Source organism: Lepus europaeus, chromosome 12 (assembly GCF_033115175.1).
Source record: "Lepus europaeus isolate LE1 chromosome 12, mLepTim1.pri, whole genome shotgun sequence".
Classification (NCBI taxonomy): Eukaryota; Metazoa; Chordata; class Mammalia; order Lagomorpha; family Leporidae; genus Lepus; species Lepus europaeus.
Window position 1 is genome coordinate 36,146,985 of NC_084838.1, and position 15,273 is coordinate 36,162,257.

At 42.4% G+C, this 15,273-nt stretch overlaps 1 protein-coding gene across 2 annotated transcripts in view; it reads right to left on the bottom strand.

Moving 5' to 3' along the window:
* NCBP1 (nuclear cap binding protein subunit 1) overlaps positions 1-15,273 on the bottom strand; it is a 43,371-nt gene that overhangs the window by 25,606 nt on the left and 2,492 nt on the right. The window contains exons 2-8 of one of the 2 annotated variants that reach the window (XM_062207903.1): positions 10,570-10,655; positions 9,570-9,670; positions 6,899-7,055; positions 4,538-4,645; positions 3,770-3,891; positions 2,945-3,014; positions 2,283-2,498 (exon numbers count right to left, since the gene is read on the bottom strand). In XM_062207903.1, the coding sequence (XP_062063887.1) occupies positions 2,283-2,498; positions 2,945-3,014; positions 3,770-3,891; positions 4,538-4,645; positions 6,899-7,055; positions 9,570-9,670; positions 10,570-10,655 (860 nt within the window). Of the gene's footprint in view, positions 1-2,282; positions 2,499-2,944; positions 3,015-3,769; positions 3,892-4,537; positions 4,646-6,898; positions 7,056-9,540; positions 9,671-10,569; positions 10,656-15,273 lie in introns of those variants that run through there. The other variant, XM_062207904.1, reaches the window with a different exon arrangement.

Consider the following 15,273-nt stretch of genomic DNA (forward strand, 5'->3'; position numbering starts at 1 on the left):
AGCCAGGCAAGCGCCTATTCAGAACCCATCAGCTAATCACTGTGTTTCCTGCCTGGCTTTTTTTGTAAGACAGTCATACAAGTGCTGAGATACAAAACAATTAAAGCATACGTTTTTATATCAAAATATCACTATGAAAATTTTAAGAAAATCTATCATTTTCCTTTAAGATTTATTTATTTGTTTGAAAGTCAGAGTGGGCAGGAAGGAAGAGACTTTCCATCTGCTGGATCACTCCCCAGCTAGGGCTGGGCCAGGCAGATTCCTGGAGCCAGAAGCTTCATCCAGGATGTCAGTGGCAGGGGCCCAAATACTTGGGCCATCTTCTGCTGCTTTCCCAGGCAATTAAAAGGGAACTGGATGAGAAGAGGAGCAACCGAGACAAAAACTGGCACCCACATGGAATGCCAACATCGAAGGCAAAGCCTTTACCTGCCATGCCACAATGCTGGCCTCCAATTTGTATTTTCTTAATAAATCATTAAGTATAATGCTTGTTAACATTTGTTTACATAATACGTATATTTAAAAACAATAAAGTCATCTTACATGAATCTATTTTTTTAAAATGAAAAGTACTCATTAGCGTGTTTTCAATAATTACACAATACGAGTAACGTAGACAAGATGTCAAGGTGGGCATCTGGCGCAAAGGTTAAGATCCACTTGGGCTGCCCACATCCATATCTGGGTTCAAGGTCTGGCTTTGCTCCTGATTCATTTCCTGCAAATGCACACCCTGGGAGGAACCTGAAGATTCCAGACTGAGTTTCCAGCCCCCAGCCCAGCTGTTGTGGGAATTTGGGAAGTAAACCAGTGAATAAGAAATCTTTCTCCCTGTCGGTCTTTCAAAAAAAGGGGTATATGATGCCTTTAAGATACAATCTTGACAATCTTGGGGTGGATGCTATGGCACAGTGGGTTAAGCTACCACTTGGGGTAACCAAATTCTTTATCTGAGTGCCTAGAATCAACTCCCATCTCCACTACCAATCCAGCTTCAGCTACTGGGGTTCTTGACATCCAGTGGGAAATCCAGCTGGAATTCCTAGCTTCTAGACTCAGGCTGGCCTAGCCACAGATGTTGCAGACATTTAGGGAGTGAACAGCAAATGAAGATACGTTTCTTTCTGTCTCTCCCTTTCAAATAAAATTTTTAAAAAGATACAATCTCTAAAAGTAAGTGCTCTTCCTTGGCAAACAGCCTTAGTAAAAAGAAAGATCACCAAAATTATTGAACATTCATGTGTCAGACACCCACATATTTTACATGAGCTAACTATTATTATTATTATTATTTTTTTCTTTTTGACAGGCAGAGTGGACAGTGAGAGAGAGACAGAGAGGAAGGTCTTCCTTTTTGCCGTTGGTTCACCCTCCAATGGCCGCTGCGGTCAGCTCATCTCGCTGATCCGAAGCCAGGAGCTTCTCCTGGTCTCCCATGCGGGTGCAGGGCCCAAGGACTTGGGCCATCCTCCACTGCCTTCCCGGGCCATAGCAGAGAGCTGGCCTGGAAGAGGGGCAACCGGGACAGAATCCGGCGCCCCAACCGGGGCTAGAACCTGGTGTGCCGGTGCCGCAAGGCGGAGGGTTAGCCTGTTAAGCCACGGCGCCGGCCCTAACTATTATTATTTTTAAAGATTTATTATTTATTTACTTATTTGAAAGAGAGTGGCAGAGAGGGATATTTCATCTGCTAGCTCACTCCTCAAATGGCTACAGTGTCCTAGGCTGGGTCAGGCTGAAGCCAGGAGCCCAGAACAACATGTCTGTCTCCCACGTCATCTCGCATTGCTTTTCACAGGTGCATTAGCAGAGAGCTGGACTAGAAGAGGAGCTCTGGGATGCTGGCATTGCAGGAGGTGGATTAATCTGCTATGCAATAAGGCTAGCCCCACAAGTTTAATCCTCATAATAATATTCTAAGATGCATATATTATCATTTCTTTCAAGGGAAATAAGGCACAGAGAAGTAAATAATCACAAGATCACACAAGTACTCTCTGACTAGCCCAGGATTAAAATCCAATCCTACCTGGCCCTCAGATCTACACTCTTTACCGGCACTGTGTACTCTCATCTATTTATACATGCTAAATAAAATTTCTTGCATAATAAGAGATTACATCATCCACTGAATTAAAAAGTTAACCTCATTGCTACTGACCTTAAGAGTAAAAACAACTCAAAATGTTATCTCAGGCACAAATCAAGCCAGATTAAATCACAAATCTAATGTAACACATGTTTCTTCCAGGAAGTGGGTGGGAGCGGATACACACCTCGGGGTCATCTGTGTAATCAAACATTCTGAAGATGACCCTGGGCATGGGGTACGTGGAGTCTTCAGTGTGCGGAGGGGGTGTAAACGGAGGCAGATTGTGCTGCAGGGCTTCACACAGGATACTGTCAAAGGCAAGATAGGGTCTTAGGATGTGCCGCTCCTGCCAGCGATCCTTTTTCAATTTCTGAATCTGGGCCCACAGGCAATCTAAATACTAAAGAAAGATTAATTTTAAATAATTGATATAAATAACATTTTGACCAGAGCAAAAATAATGACCCTCTAAAATACAGGATACAAAAGTAAGCTAACTGGCAAGTACATAAGTTACAAAAGAACAGTGCTATATTTTGCTTTTAAATGAACTACTTGTTTTATAAAGTCTATCTGGAGCTGTCATCTCACATTTTTCAAAATGAGCATCTGAAGTCGAAATACATGAACTCTTTGATGGCTGGGATTCCAAAAGCAAGATAATGCCTCTGTTCCATTGCAGATTTATTAAATACAGTATAGATTTAGGGCTATCAAGAGTTGGATCCCTGGCCTGAAGTGTGGAAATCCAGTGAAGATATACACATGGAATGGTTCTGAGTATATTACAGAAAGAAGAGTCTACTAACAAGCTGTGTTTGTGTCACAGGAGTCAAGTCAATTTACCTCTTCCTGTGGGTGCGGTTTATCGGCAGTCCAGACTTGCAGCATGGGCACATGAGTCTTCTGGCGTCTTCTAAAGATAAACATGAAAGTCTACATTTAGGCTTTTAAAAATGTGAAAACATGTGTGTCGGTTTTCACGACTAATAAAATGCAAATTAGAACAACATTTTCACCTACTGGATCAGCAGGTATCAACATTTCTGATACTGCTTTATGTAATGTCAACACGTAGGTAAGTCTGTAGTCTCAACATTGTTGGCAGAGGAGTTAATCTCTGTTAAGCCATTTGACTAAAAGTAGCAAAATTACTCAGAACCTTCAACTCAGTAATGCCATTTCTAAGAATTCACATCCTCTATAAATGTATTTGTACATGTATATAAAGAAACATATACAAGAACATTCACTGAAACACGGCAGGAAATTGGAAATAACCCAAATAGTGTAATTCATTAGGGCTGGGGGTTTGGTCTGAGCATTTTAAAACACCATAGTAATTCTTATGTAACTGATATTTGAGGAATTACTGTAGTAAGGTTTTTAATGCATTTTACAAACATGTACAAAACCAGTTTGAAAGGAGCTCTGTTACCAACTCCTCTGCACTGGCAGAGTAAGCGAACATTCCATTGCTTTCAGGACTCACCAAGATACAACAGCAGAAGAATGAGATTACCTAGAGAATGCCTTCAGGAATGCTACAGTTTATTTTTGAGAAATAAAATTCACATGATTATCACTAACATAACACATAAAATATACAACACATTTATTATCTATACAATATCCTTTATCTAAATAACAAGCACTGAGTCATGCCCTTACTTAAGATAGCTTTCTGTGTTGGCAAAGATGCGGTCCATCTCTGCATCTTTCTTTTCGTACAACTCCTTTCCAACCCAGGGCAATGACGACAGAAATGCATACACATACCAATCCCGTCGCACCTGAGAAAGTTTTAAACAGGTCAATTAAAAACATGTGCTAGTGAACTACTATTTTCTTGAATGAAATCCTATGGAAGCTATTTAACAGGGCTTAAGGACATCTGGGTGTCAGCACTGTGGCACAGTGGGTTAAACTGCTGCCTGTGGCACAGCATCCTATTTGGATGCCAATTCAAGTCCCGGCTACTTCACTTCCAATCCAGCTCTCTGCCATGGTCTGGAAAAGCAATGGAGGATGGCCAAAGTCCTTGGGTCCCTGCACCCGGGTGGGAGACCCGGAGGAAGCTATAGGCTGCTGGCTTTGGATCGGTCCAGCTCTGGTTGTTGCTCCATTTGGGGAGTGAACCAGCAGATGGAAGACACTTCTCCCTTCTACCCCTCCACCCCTCCGTAAGTCCGCCTTTCAAATTTTTTTTTTTTTTTTTAAAGAATAGCATCTGGCCAATCCAGAGCATGTCTGCACATACAGTTCTGATCTTACTAGGCATAATCACTGGGATTAATACACAGATGTCACAAAAACCCACCAGTAACTAAGCTGCTAACTTTTAGGTATCAAGAATTTATACTGTGATCTTTTATTGCCAATGTACTAACACATTCCTGGTGCTAAACGGACAAAATTCAACACAAGCGGTTCTCTCACCTGAGGCACATCTTCTTCCTGAGTTACACTTACAAAATTTTCAAACATAGCAACCATTGATGGGGCAGCAATCACATGACAGTTCACAAGATCAGACAAAAAACGGACCTGTGAGGGCAAGCAATTCCTGCTATTACATCTGAATGTTCAAAACAAACAGTAGGAACAATCTAAACCAAGGCTTTGAAAAACTGTAGCCCAAGGGCTGCATCTAGCCTACTCTGCTTTTTGTATAGCCTGTGGACCAAGAAAGCTTTCAGGTTTTAAATTCTTGGGGGAAAAAAAAAGTATTTTCTAACACAAATTACTTGAAACCCAAATTTCAGCACCCACAGTTAATTTTTACTGGAAGACAGTTATGCTCAGTTATACACTGTCCATGGTAGCTTTAGTGCTACCACGGCAGAGTTGATTAGCTGTGAGAGAGACCACATGAACAGAAAAACCGAGTTCACAGGTTCCCATGCTACACGACATTAAGAGCTCAGGCTGTAAATATCTTCGTGACATCACCTACAAAGTCCTTTTCCATTTGGCCATAATTTTCCTGAACCATAATAATGGAAAATCTGTTTCATTTATCGGGTGCCCTTTGTTGCCACTGGAAAGCACTTCTACAGTTCCTGTTACAAGTAAGATCCTGGCAGGCACATTCTCACACAAAGGGATGAGTCTTACACTGAGAGGTAAATCACAGTGCTATAAAAACAGTGACAGTGAGTAGGGTAAGCATCACAAAGGCAGTAACTAGATTAGGTCATCGCAGATACATACCCCTCAAGCAGTGAGCAAAAGGGCAAGCTATGGAACAGGTAATTTTGACACAGCTGGAGAGCACAGGAGTTACGAAGAAACAGATCAGGGAAACCACTTAAGGGTCCAGCTCAAGAGTCTGGACCTCAATCTTATAGCCTGATGAGGGTCCAGACTATGACAGTATACTTCATAAAAAAGAATCTGATCCCTTATCTCCAACACAGGTATATTTATGACATATACTGGATCACTACCAATTTATGTTTTAGATATTAGTAAGGCTTTATTCCATTTATAATAAATGAATTCTAATATTTACTTTCTGCAACCCAGTCAATCACCTTGTTCACCAGGATTTAGGATCACTGAAGACAATGGGAAGGAATTGGGGTTTTAGACACTAACCACCATGAGCCGAACACAAAGAACACTTTGGTGCCACTGCAGAAAGACTGAAAGAAAATTCAGATGTGAAAAAAAAATCAATTAAAGAGATCTAATGAACATGAGGAGGAAGGTGTGAAGTACACTAGTAGCCCTTGAGATCAGAAGGAACAAGTATGAGAGAAGGAGGCAGAATTGTAGGCTGCAGACACAACTCAAAAGGCAAAAGGAAGACAAGAGTTAACACTCAGGTTTCTGGGTGGGTCACCAAGTAGAGGTGGCCACTGTGAGAAAGGCTGAAACTGGAGACACAGTTTGATTTGGGGGCAGCATCAGAACAAAGGTGGTTTATGAAGCTAGGAGAGTGAGTGTGAAGACTTCAGGGGAGTGTTTAAAGGAAGATGACCCAGTCAGAGATGAGGAATAGAAGGGAGGTGGTGGCCGGCGCCCCAGGTTCTGTCCCGGTTGCTCCTCTTCCAGTCCAGCTCTCTGCTGTGGCCCAGGAGTGCAGTGGAGGATGGCCCAAGTGCTTGGGCTCCTGCACCTGCATGGGAGACCAGGAGGAAGCACCTGGCTCCTGGCTTTGGATCGGTGCAGTGCACCAGCCGTAGCGGCCATTTGGGGGGTGAAGCAATGGAAGGAAGACCTCTCTCTCTCTCTCTCTCACCGTCTAACTCTGCCTGTCTCAAAAAAAAAAAAAAAAAAAAAAGGGGGGGGGGGGTGGTGGGGGGGGGTGGTGGCAGGTGATGCAGGTGCAGGGAAGCCAACTAGGATTCCAAGTGAAAACAAGACCCTGGATTTGGTATTGAGCTCTGTGGTACTTTTAATGAGAATGGTTTTAAAAGAGCAGTTGTTAGGGTCAATAGGAGACTGTGTCTCAAGAGAAAAGACACATTAGTTAGTTAGTGCTTACCTTTTTCCTCCATCCCAACACTAAGTCATAATATACAGAAATAAAAAATAAAAGGGTGGTGCTCGCTCCAGCAGCTAAGACACAGGTCAGGATACCAGCATCCACAGAGTGCCTGGGTTCAAGTCCCGACTCAGCTCCTGAAGTGGCAGTGACTGGGCTCCTGCCACCCACATGGGAAACCTGGACTGAGTTCCTGGCTCCAGGTTTTGGCCTCCCGCCCCAGCCATCGTGGGCATTTGTGAACTGAACCAGCCAATGGGAGCTCCATTTCTCAAATAAACTTCAAAATTATAGAAATAAAAACTTACCAAATACACAGCTTCATTATAATTGTTTGCTTTCAATGATTCTTTAAGTTGACGAATCATAGCTTCTACAAATTCTCCACCAAAGTTGTAATTCCTGGCATTCAGCAGTCCAACCAACGTTGTATAAATTGTCAACTTCTCAGGTAACAGACGTGCACTGATTTGAGAACCAGTACAACAGGAAACCCCCAAAACAATGGCATTATATTAATTTGCTGAATTTCATATAAATGTTTTATCATTCCATTAATTTTGGAACAGGATCACCTTTATGTTTGTAAAACTATTCCATTAAAAGCTTATGTGTCCATAAGAAGAGCTGCAGACATGGATTCCCAATTTTTTCATTTTACTTCTAGTTAATTCAAAAATTAGGAAAGACTGGGGCTGGTGCTGTGGCAGAGGGTTGAAGCCCCGGTCTGCAGCACCAGCATCCCATATGGGCACCAGTTCATGTCCCGGCTGCTCTGCTTCCGATCCAGCTCTCTACTGTGGCCTGGGAAAAATGAAGATGGCCCAAGTGCTTGGGCCCCTGCACCCACATGGGAGACCCGGAGGAAGCTCCTGGCTCCAGGTTGGCCAATTGGAGAGTGGACCAGCGGATGGAAGACCTCTCTCTCTCTCTCTCTCTCTCCCTCTCTCTCTCTTTGCCTCTCTGTAACTATTTCTCAAATATATAATCTTTAAAGAAAAAATTAGGAAACAGTTTAATTGTGAAGTTATTCCACCACCAAAATAAATACCATGGCTCATGCTAGACCAGTTTTTCTTCAAGTATGTTGAGTAGCATCAAATAGCAGCTCCCCAGACATGGTTTCCATGGTAAAATACAAGATTCTGGGTACAACAAGTTTCTTTAATGCAAAATCATTAAGAGGGTGGGGGAGTGGCACATGGCACAGCACTGAGTTTTAAAACTTAACTAACCAAATGTCATGGGACCCATTCTACTTTGAGAAACACTATTCTAGCCACTTATAAAAGATGCAGAATAAAACCAATTTCAACTAATTTCCTATCAGTTAAACTGTTGAAGTCTTAACTTGGTACTCAGAGTTAAGATTTGTCCATACTTCAACTGCTTACTCCATTGTTGATTTCATTAAAATTATTTGAAAAGCAGGAGAGAGGATTACAATAATAAACCTTTAGAAGAAGCAATTGTCGCTTCCTAATTTAGGCAGCCTTTAGAAATAAGTTCAAACATTAAAGCGACTCCTGAGATAATTCAACTGGGAAGGGATTCTTATAAGTTTATAACCTTATATATTTATAAATCTAGTAAAAGGTTTTCCTAAGGTATCTAGCATTAGGGACAATTTAGGTCTTCAAAAATACTTGAACTGACAGAAATCATACTCCCTAAAAAACCTCCCCAAACCTCAAATTAAACAGTGCCAAGCAGTACTGGTACAGCCTTAAACAAACATAGCCTCTGACAAGAGTTTAAGTATAAACACTATTCCATGCTACCAAGTGCTTTTAAAAGAGAAGGAGTTTTTGGGATAACCACAGCAAAATGATTTTTATTAGTAGTTTTTTAAATATATGTGTTCCTGAATATTAACTGGATTCCTCTTGAAAATTCTAAAGCAAATTAACTGTACTTTTAACAATGGGAGGTTAAAATGAAACCCACTAATTGTATGTGCATTTTTTAAACTTCAAAAATTAACTGCATCAAAAAAGTAACTTGGAGCCAGTACTGTGGCACGGTGGGTTTAGGGTGCTTGCAATGCCAGCATCCCATATGGCAGTGCCAGTTTGAGTCCCAACTGCTCCTCTTCCAATCCATCTCCCTACAAATGCTCCTGGGAAGGCAACAGAAGATAGCCCAAGTAACTGGGCCCCTGCCAGCCACATGAGAAGCTAGGATGAAGTTCTAGGCCTTGGGTTCAGCCTGGCCCAAACTTGGCTGCTGCAGCCATTTGGGGAGTGAACCAGTGGATCGAAGATCACAGTCACCTGCCTTTCAAATAAATAAGATCTTCCAAAAAACAAAACCAAAAAACTTAAGTCACCTTCATAATTTAAAAATAGCTTACAGATGTTATGATTTCATTTAAATTACAAAGACCCCTATTTATCCAGAAGTTAGTTCTTTGCAAGGCCAGCAATTCAGAGCAATCAATGTCTACCTGAAAGTCTAGATCATTATCTTAGTTACTGACAGACTCTTCCATAATTTCATGAGACTTTTCCCACTGTAACATCCTCACAAAATGCGGTCACCGGTATTAGCCAACCTAACTCAGAAGATTATGTCTATTAATTTCTTCAAAAGCATTTTCTGTCTCCCAAGAACCACAACTTTAATTATCAGTTCTCAAATTTGTTTGGTACTACCAGCTGAAAAAATAAGTTAAACTCTATTTATACATTTAAAAGTACATGCTTACAAAAAAAAATTATCTCTGGGTAAGAAAATGTCTACTTTCTCATTTAAAAAGTCAATCATGACTCTACAGTTCTAACAAATAAAACTTTTCAATTTTACTCCTATTTATCTTTAAAAGAGTTCAAAGGGCCAAAGATCATTTCATTTGTATAAATTTCCCAAGAGGAGAGCCATGACATTTGCAACATAAACACGACTTTTGAACATTTCCCAAAGCATTTAAGAGTAGATAACACATTATCACCTGGATTCATAAATCTTTTGCATACATACACTGTACAAAGAAGCCTTAAGATCTTGCTCTTGTAGTTGGGAAGATCAGCTTCCAAAACACCAGCCAGACCTTCTAGGTTGCTCTCCAAAGAGCAGGCACTCTGTAGGGACCACAACATAACAGCTGTCAAGTATTCAGTAATCTGAATACAAATGAAGTTTTCTATGAGGTCAAGTTAAGATTGCATATGCATAAGGCACCATGACAGGTTTAGTATGAAGTGAAATCAGGTACAATTCTTAAAAATCCATGAAAACAACAACAAAAAATAAAATAAAAAAATAAGCAGCCTGCTATGGCTTGGAAACAGTTTCTTCCCTTGAGGTGCACTGCTCAAAGCTTGGTCGTAAGGTAGGGCTAGTGGCAGGTCATTAGGTCACGGGGGCTCCATCCTCAGGACTGGATTAGCGCAGGCAGGTACTGTGGCATGGGCTGGGTCTCACAGGAATAGGTTAGTATAAAAGAGCAAGCAGGCCTCTCCCCAGCTCTTGCTTCTCCACTCAACACACATGCCCCTTCTGCACACAGACATCCCCCTTCCCACTTCTCCAGCGCATTGTGATACAGCCAGGGGGGCCTGGAGGGATGCCAGGGTCACGCTGCTTGGACAAGCCAGCCACCAGTACACAGAACCACACAAATCTTCCCTTTACAAGTCCTCAGCCTCGGGCACTTACAGCAATACAAAATGGACAAAGACACAGTGAAGACAGCAAAGTATCAGAAATAGAAGGCCACCATGCTCTGTTGCGTCTCTCTTAATGCACCTTCTGACCCTGAGGCAAACTACCTGACACTTCGGGGTGTGGCTCAGTTCATTCATAATTGAGAGCACCACTATCTAGGCCCCTTCTAAGACTTATCTTCTATAACAATTACCACTGAAAACTCTCAATTATCTGCATCCCAGGGCTTCAACCTGCATCAACTTTGGGACAGAGAAGCATGGTCACACAAATTAACCATCTGTCTATGCGTCTGTGCCCATTTGGTACGTACCTTTTCTCCTACTTTGCATATTAAAGACTCCAAATGATCTTCAGTTTCATTTGCATCAGTCTTTCTCCTTTTGTGAGGCTGTCCACCTATTTCAATAACATAAAAAAATTAACATTTCATGATGAATCTGCTATCATAAATTTTATTTAATCTTTATAGATTATAATCTTTTCTGCGGGACTGTTTCACTTAGAGCAGAACATCTTAATTGATACTCCATTTCTCAGACTAGGCTAGACCTACAGTCTCCATTCTCAAGGTCACTACATACAATAACTCTAAGAGGCGCTATGTATGGTAATTTTTTTGTGAATAGCGCTCATGGAGCTACACAATCTAGCTGTTCTGACTGGTCCTGTGGGCACAACTGGTTCAACAGATCACACAGCACCACGGTTCAGATTACCCAACACAACAGTAACTATTATCAACATACATACAGAGCCCCAAGCACTGTTTCAAATAATTGCTAGGAAAATGTATCATTTGCTCATATTCATGTAAATGATTCCTTGCTTGAATGGCTATTAACTGAATAATTATTGATCCTAATTCACTCAAAAAACATTCTAGAGATAGGTGGTTAGCCTCGGCTCAGCCCCATCAATTGCAGGCATCTGGAGGGCTAGCCAACAGATGGAAGCATTCTCTTTTTTTCCCCTTATCTTTCCCTGTTTTTCAAGTTATTTAAAAAAAACAAATCCAAGATTACTAATACATTCTTTTTAAAATCTACCACTCTAAAATTATTACCAATCACCTTGACTGCTAAGGAATTCAAGTTGAAAGAAGATGTGCTACAAATCAGCCTCAAGCTCTGGACTATACATGGTTCAGACTCTCACTGCTGATCATCTCTTATTTTGTTAACACACCCATCAAGTCCTTTTGTGCTGTAAAACAGCTTAAAATTGAAGATGATGTTATTAAGTATGGATCATGATGCTATTGTTTCACGATATTGGTTAATTTCCTAATTCAATTTTTGGTTTCCAACAATTAAATGATTAGCACTGCATGCCTGTGGACAGAGGCAGCAGTATGTACGTGTGTTGGGAATCTGTACTAATTATGAAAATCTGCACTTGGATATAGGATTGTGTAGTGTCAAGTTATAAATAACTTTCAATCTTCTTCAGAACTGAACAGCCAATCTGAATTATTCTTTCTACAGAGTTTATAATCATTTACTCTCTCTGGAACACTTGGCTTTAAATTACAGTGATCCTCACAAACACAGCACCAGGCTATTCTAAATTGGCAGAGTCCAAGCCTCTCCAATGACTGAAATGATTTTTCAGACACCACACAAAGTAAAGCTGAACAAAATAAATTTTCCTATCTAGATAAAGACCGGAGAGGTATTACAAAAAGTTCCTGGCCCAATCCCTTATTTACCATTTGACTTAGAATACAATTTTGAAGACGATGCCACAAGAAGTCAGCGCGCATGCAGTATGACAATGAGATACATTCCTAATGATATCTGCAGTGGACACATGGAGGGACAGTGATCTTGATTTTAAGTTGCAGAAGCTATTAAGGTTCTACCATTCTTCCACACAAAGGTCTTCTATTTCCAGAACTCATTCATTCACTGGGAAAAACCCTCACATCTGATGCAATGTTTATATAAGCAATCAGCCAGGACACTAAGAGTTTTCCTCAGGGCTAGCACTGTGGCGTAGCAGATAAAGCTGCCACCTGCAGTGCAAGCATCCCATGTGGGTGCCAGTTCGAGTCCCAGCTGCTCCACTTCCAATCCAGCTCCCTGCTAATACACCTGGGAGAGCAGAAGATGGCTCAAGTCCTTGAGCCCCTGCACCCAGGTGGGAACCTGGAAGAAGCTCCTGGTTTCTGATCAGCCCAGTTCCAGCCGTTGCAACTACTTGGGGAGTGAACCAGTGGACTGAAGACCTTTTTTTTCCTCTCTCTGCCTCTCTGTAAATCTGCCTTTCAAATAAAAAAAGTCTTCCTCTGGAGCAGCAGCTCTCAATTAGCTGCAGATTTTGCCCCACCCACCCACGGCCCTGTGGCAGTAATCTCTGGAGACACTTTTAGTTGTCACAACTGAGGGAGTGCAACTGGCCTCTAGTGGGCAGAGGCCAAGTATGCTGCTAAACATGCCACGTGGCACAGGACATCCCCCAACAACAAAGAATAAACTGGCCCAAAACATCAATAGCATGGATGTTGAAAAATCCTGTTACAGAAAGCACAACGTACAAACAGGGTTCTTCAGAACCAGATCTTGGTGAGGCTGGGAAAGCACAAAGAAAAACCAGCCAAATGAGAGCCGAGTTCCCTTCTTTCTTGCCAATCTGCTTTGCTAATCCTTTATCCACAGCCTCCCGGACTTAACTATCCAGTGAGCTCAGTGCAGCCTGCAATCATGCTCTAGGCGCCCTCCTGGCCCCCAGGTAAGCCTGGGAAACACCGCTGCAGGGAGAGAAGTGGGACCCCTCAGGGAAAGCTAGAAGATACACGCACAGTCCCACGTCTCAACTGCAGATCCTCTCCGTAGTTGGATACGATGAAGGACAGGATTTGTTCAGAGAATGGGAAGAGGCAGAAAGCATGAGGTAACAGGTGCCACACCTCGAGAATACAGAGAGGCAGGAGAACAGACACATCCTGAACTCGTGGACAGCAAGAAGACTGAATTAAGAACAGAACTTCTGTGAGAACAGGAGGGAGCAGAAAAACACACTTTAAAAATAACAGTTTGAGAATCAGCAGTATGTTTTCAAAGACCCTGCAGTAGCCCTCAAACAAGAACAGGGTTCCCAGCAACAGTGAAAGTTTTACAATATAAGTTACAGATGTAAATTGCTACTTGACTCTGACATGCTAGGCTAACACAGAAAAGAGCAGATGGCTATTAAAACCCACTGGAGGGGCCGGCACTGAGGGTCAAGCTGCTACCTGTAGTGCCGGCATTCCATATGGGCGCTGGTTCAAGTCCTGGCTGCTCCACTTCCAATCCAGCTCCCTGCTAATGCAACTGGGAAGGCAGAAGATGGTCCAAATCCTTGGGCCCCTGCACCCACGTGGGAAACTCAGAAGCTCCTGGCTCCTGACTAGCCCAGCTCCGGCCACTGCAGCCATTTGGGGAGTGAACCAGCAGACAGAAGATCTCTTCCTCTCTGCCTTTCAAATAAAAAAAAAAAAATCAATCTTGGAAACTTTACACCAAAGTAGAAAACTTTTTTTAAAAAAAGATTTATTTGAAAGTCAGAGTTACACAGAGAGAGGAGAGGCCGAGAGAGAGAGAGAGATCTTCCATCCAATGGTTCACTCCCCAATTGGCAGCAATAGCCGGGACTGTGCCGATCCGAAGCCAGGAGCCAGGAACTTCTCCCAGGTCTCCCACATGGGTGCAGGGGCCCAAGCACTTGGGCCATCTTCTCCTGCTTTCCCAGGCCATTGCAGAGAACTGGATTGGAAGTGGAGCAGCCGGGTCTTGAACCAGTGCCCATATGGGGTGCCAGTGCTTCAGGCCAGGGTGTTAGCCCACTGAGCCACAGCGCCGGCCCCCGAAAACTAACTCTTCAGTAAAAACAAAAAGTAACAAAAACAAAAAAAAATACTTTGATCCTGCAGATTTAAAACTGAAATTAAAATCACTTCTGAAACAAACTATACTCTGCCTCACAATTAATACACCTCTTTTTTTCTATACTTAAACAAAAAGCAGTGCAGCCTAATACACAAAGACATAACTCTTAAGTAGTTTAAACAGGGTTAATATGGAGTCCTTGCAGGGACTACAATGCTAAGAAGATCCTGGCCAAGGAGATTCCCATTCAGTCCAAGCACATCTTCAAGTTCCCCCACCGCCAAAACTCAATCAAGTGTTTTGATCCCTGCCACCCCTGATGCAGTGTTTGGCTATGATTTTTAAAAATATCTTTAGAAAAAATATTTGAAAGAGCTAGAAGTACAGAGTTCCATCTTCCACCTGTTGGTTCACTCCCCAGATGGCCACAATGGCCAGGGCTGAGCCAGGCCAAAGCCAGGAGCTTCTTCTAAGTCTCCCACATGCATACCAGGGGCCCAAGCACTTGGGCCATTTTCTGCTGCTTTTCCCAGGTCATTAGCAGGGAGCTGGATCAGAAGTGGAGCAGCCGGGACACAAACAAACGCCATACGGGATGCTGGCATCACAGGCAGTGGCTTTACCCACTATGCCATGACGCTGGCCCCCAAAAATATACCTTAGAAGCAAACAACATTTTGAACACCTATTATATATGTATCCTACAGTAACTGAAAAGCTTCAGATGCATCTTTTTTTTTAAAGAATCTAAGAGCTAAGTTAGATGTAGCATGGGACTAGCATCAATACAAATTTCTTTGTTTAGGGTTTCTCTTCCTGTCTCTATAAATTGACTACTACACAAACTTCACTGCTACAACCTCTCTTTAAAACATTTATTTATTTAAAGGGGTGGGGACGGGGGAGGGGGAGGATATGGAACTTCCATCTGTTGGTTCACTCCCCAAATGGGTACAGCAGCCAGGTCTGGGCCAGGCCGAAAAGAGAAGCCTGGAACTCCAACCTGGTCTTCCACATGGGTGGCAGGGGCCAAGCACTTGGGCCACCCTCAGCTGCCTTCACATGCGCATTAGTGGGAAACTGAATCACAAGTGGAGAAGCTGGGACTTGAACCAAGTCACAAGTGGCATCACAACGTTGGGCTT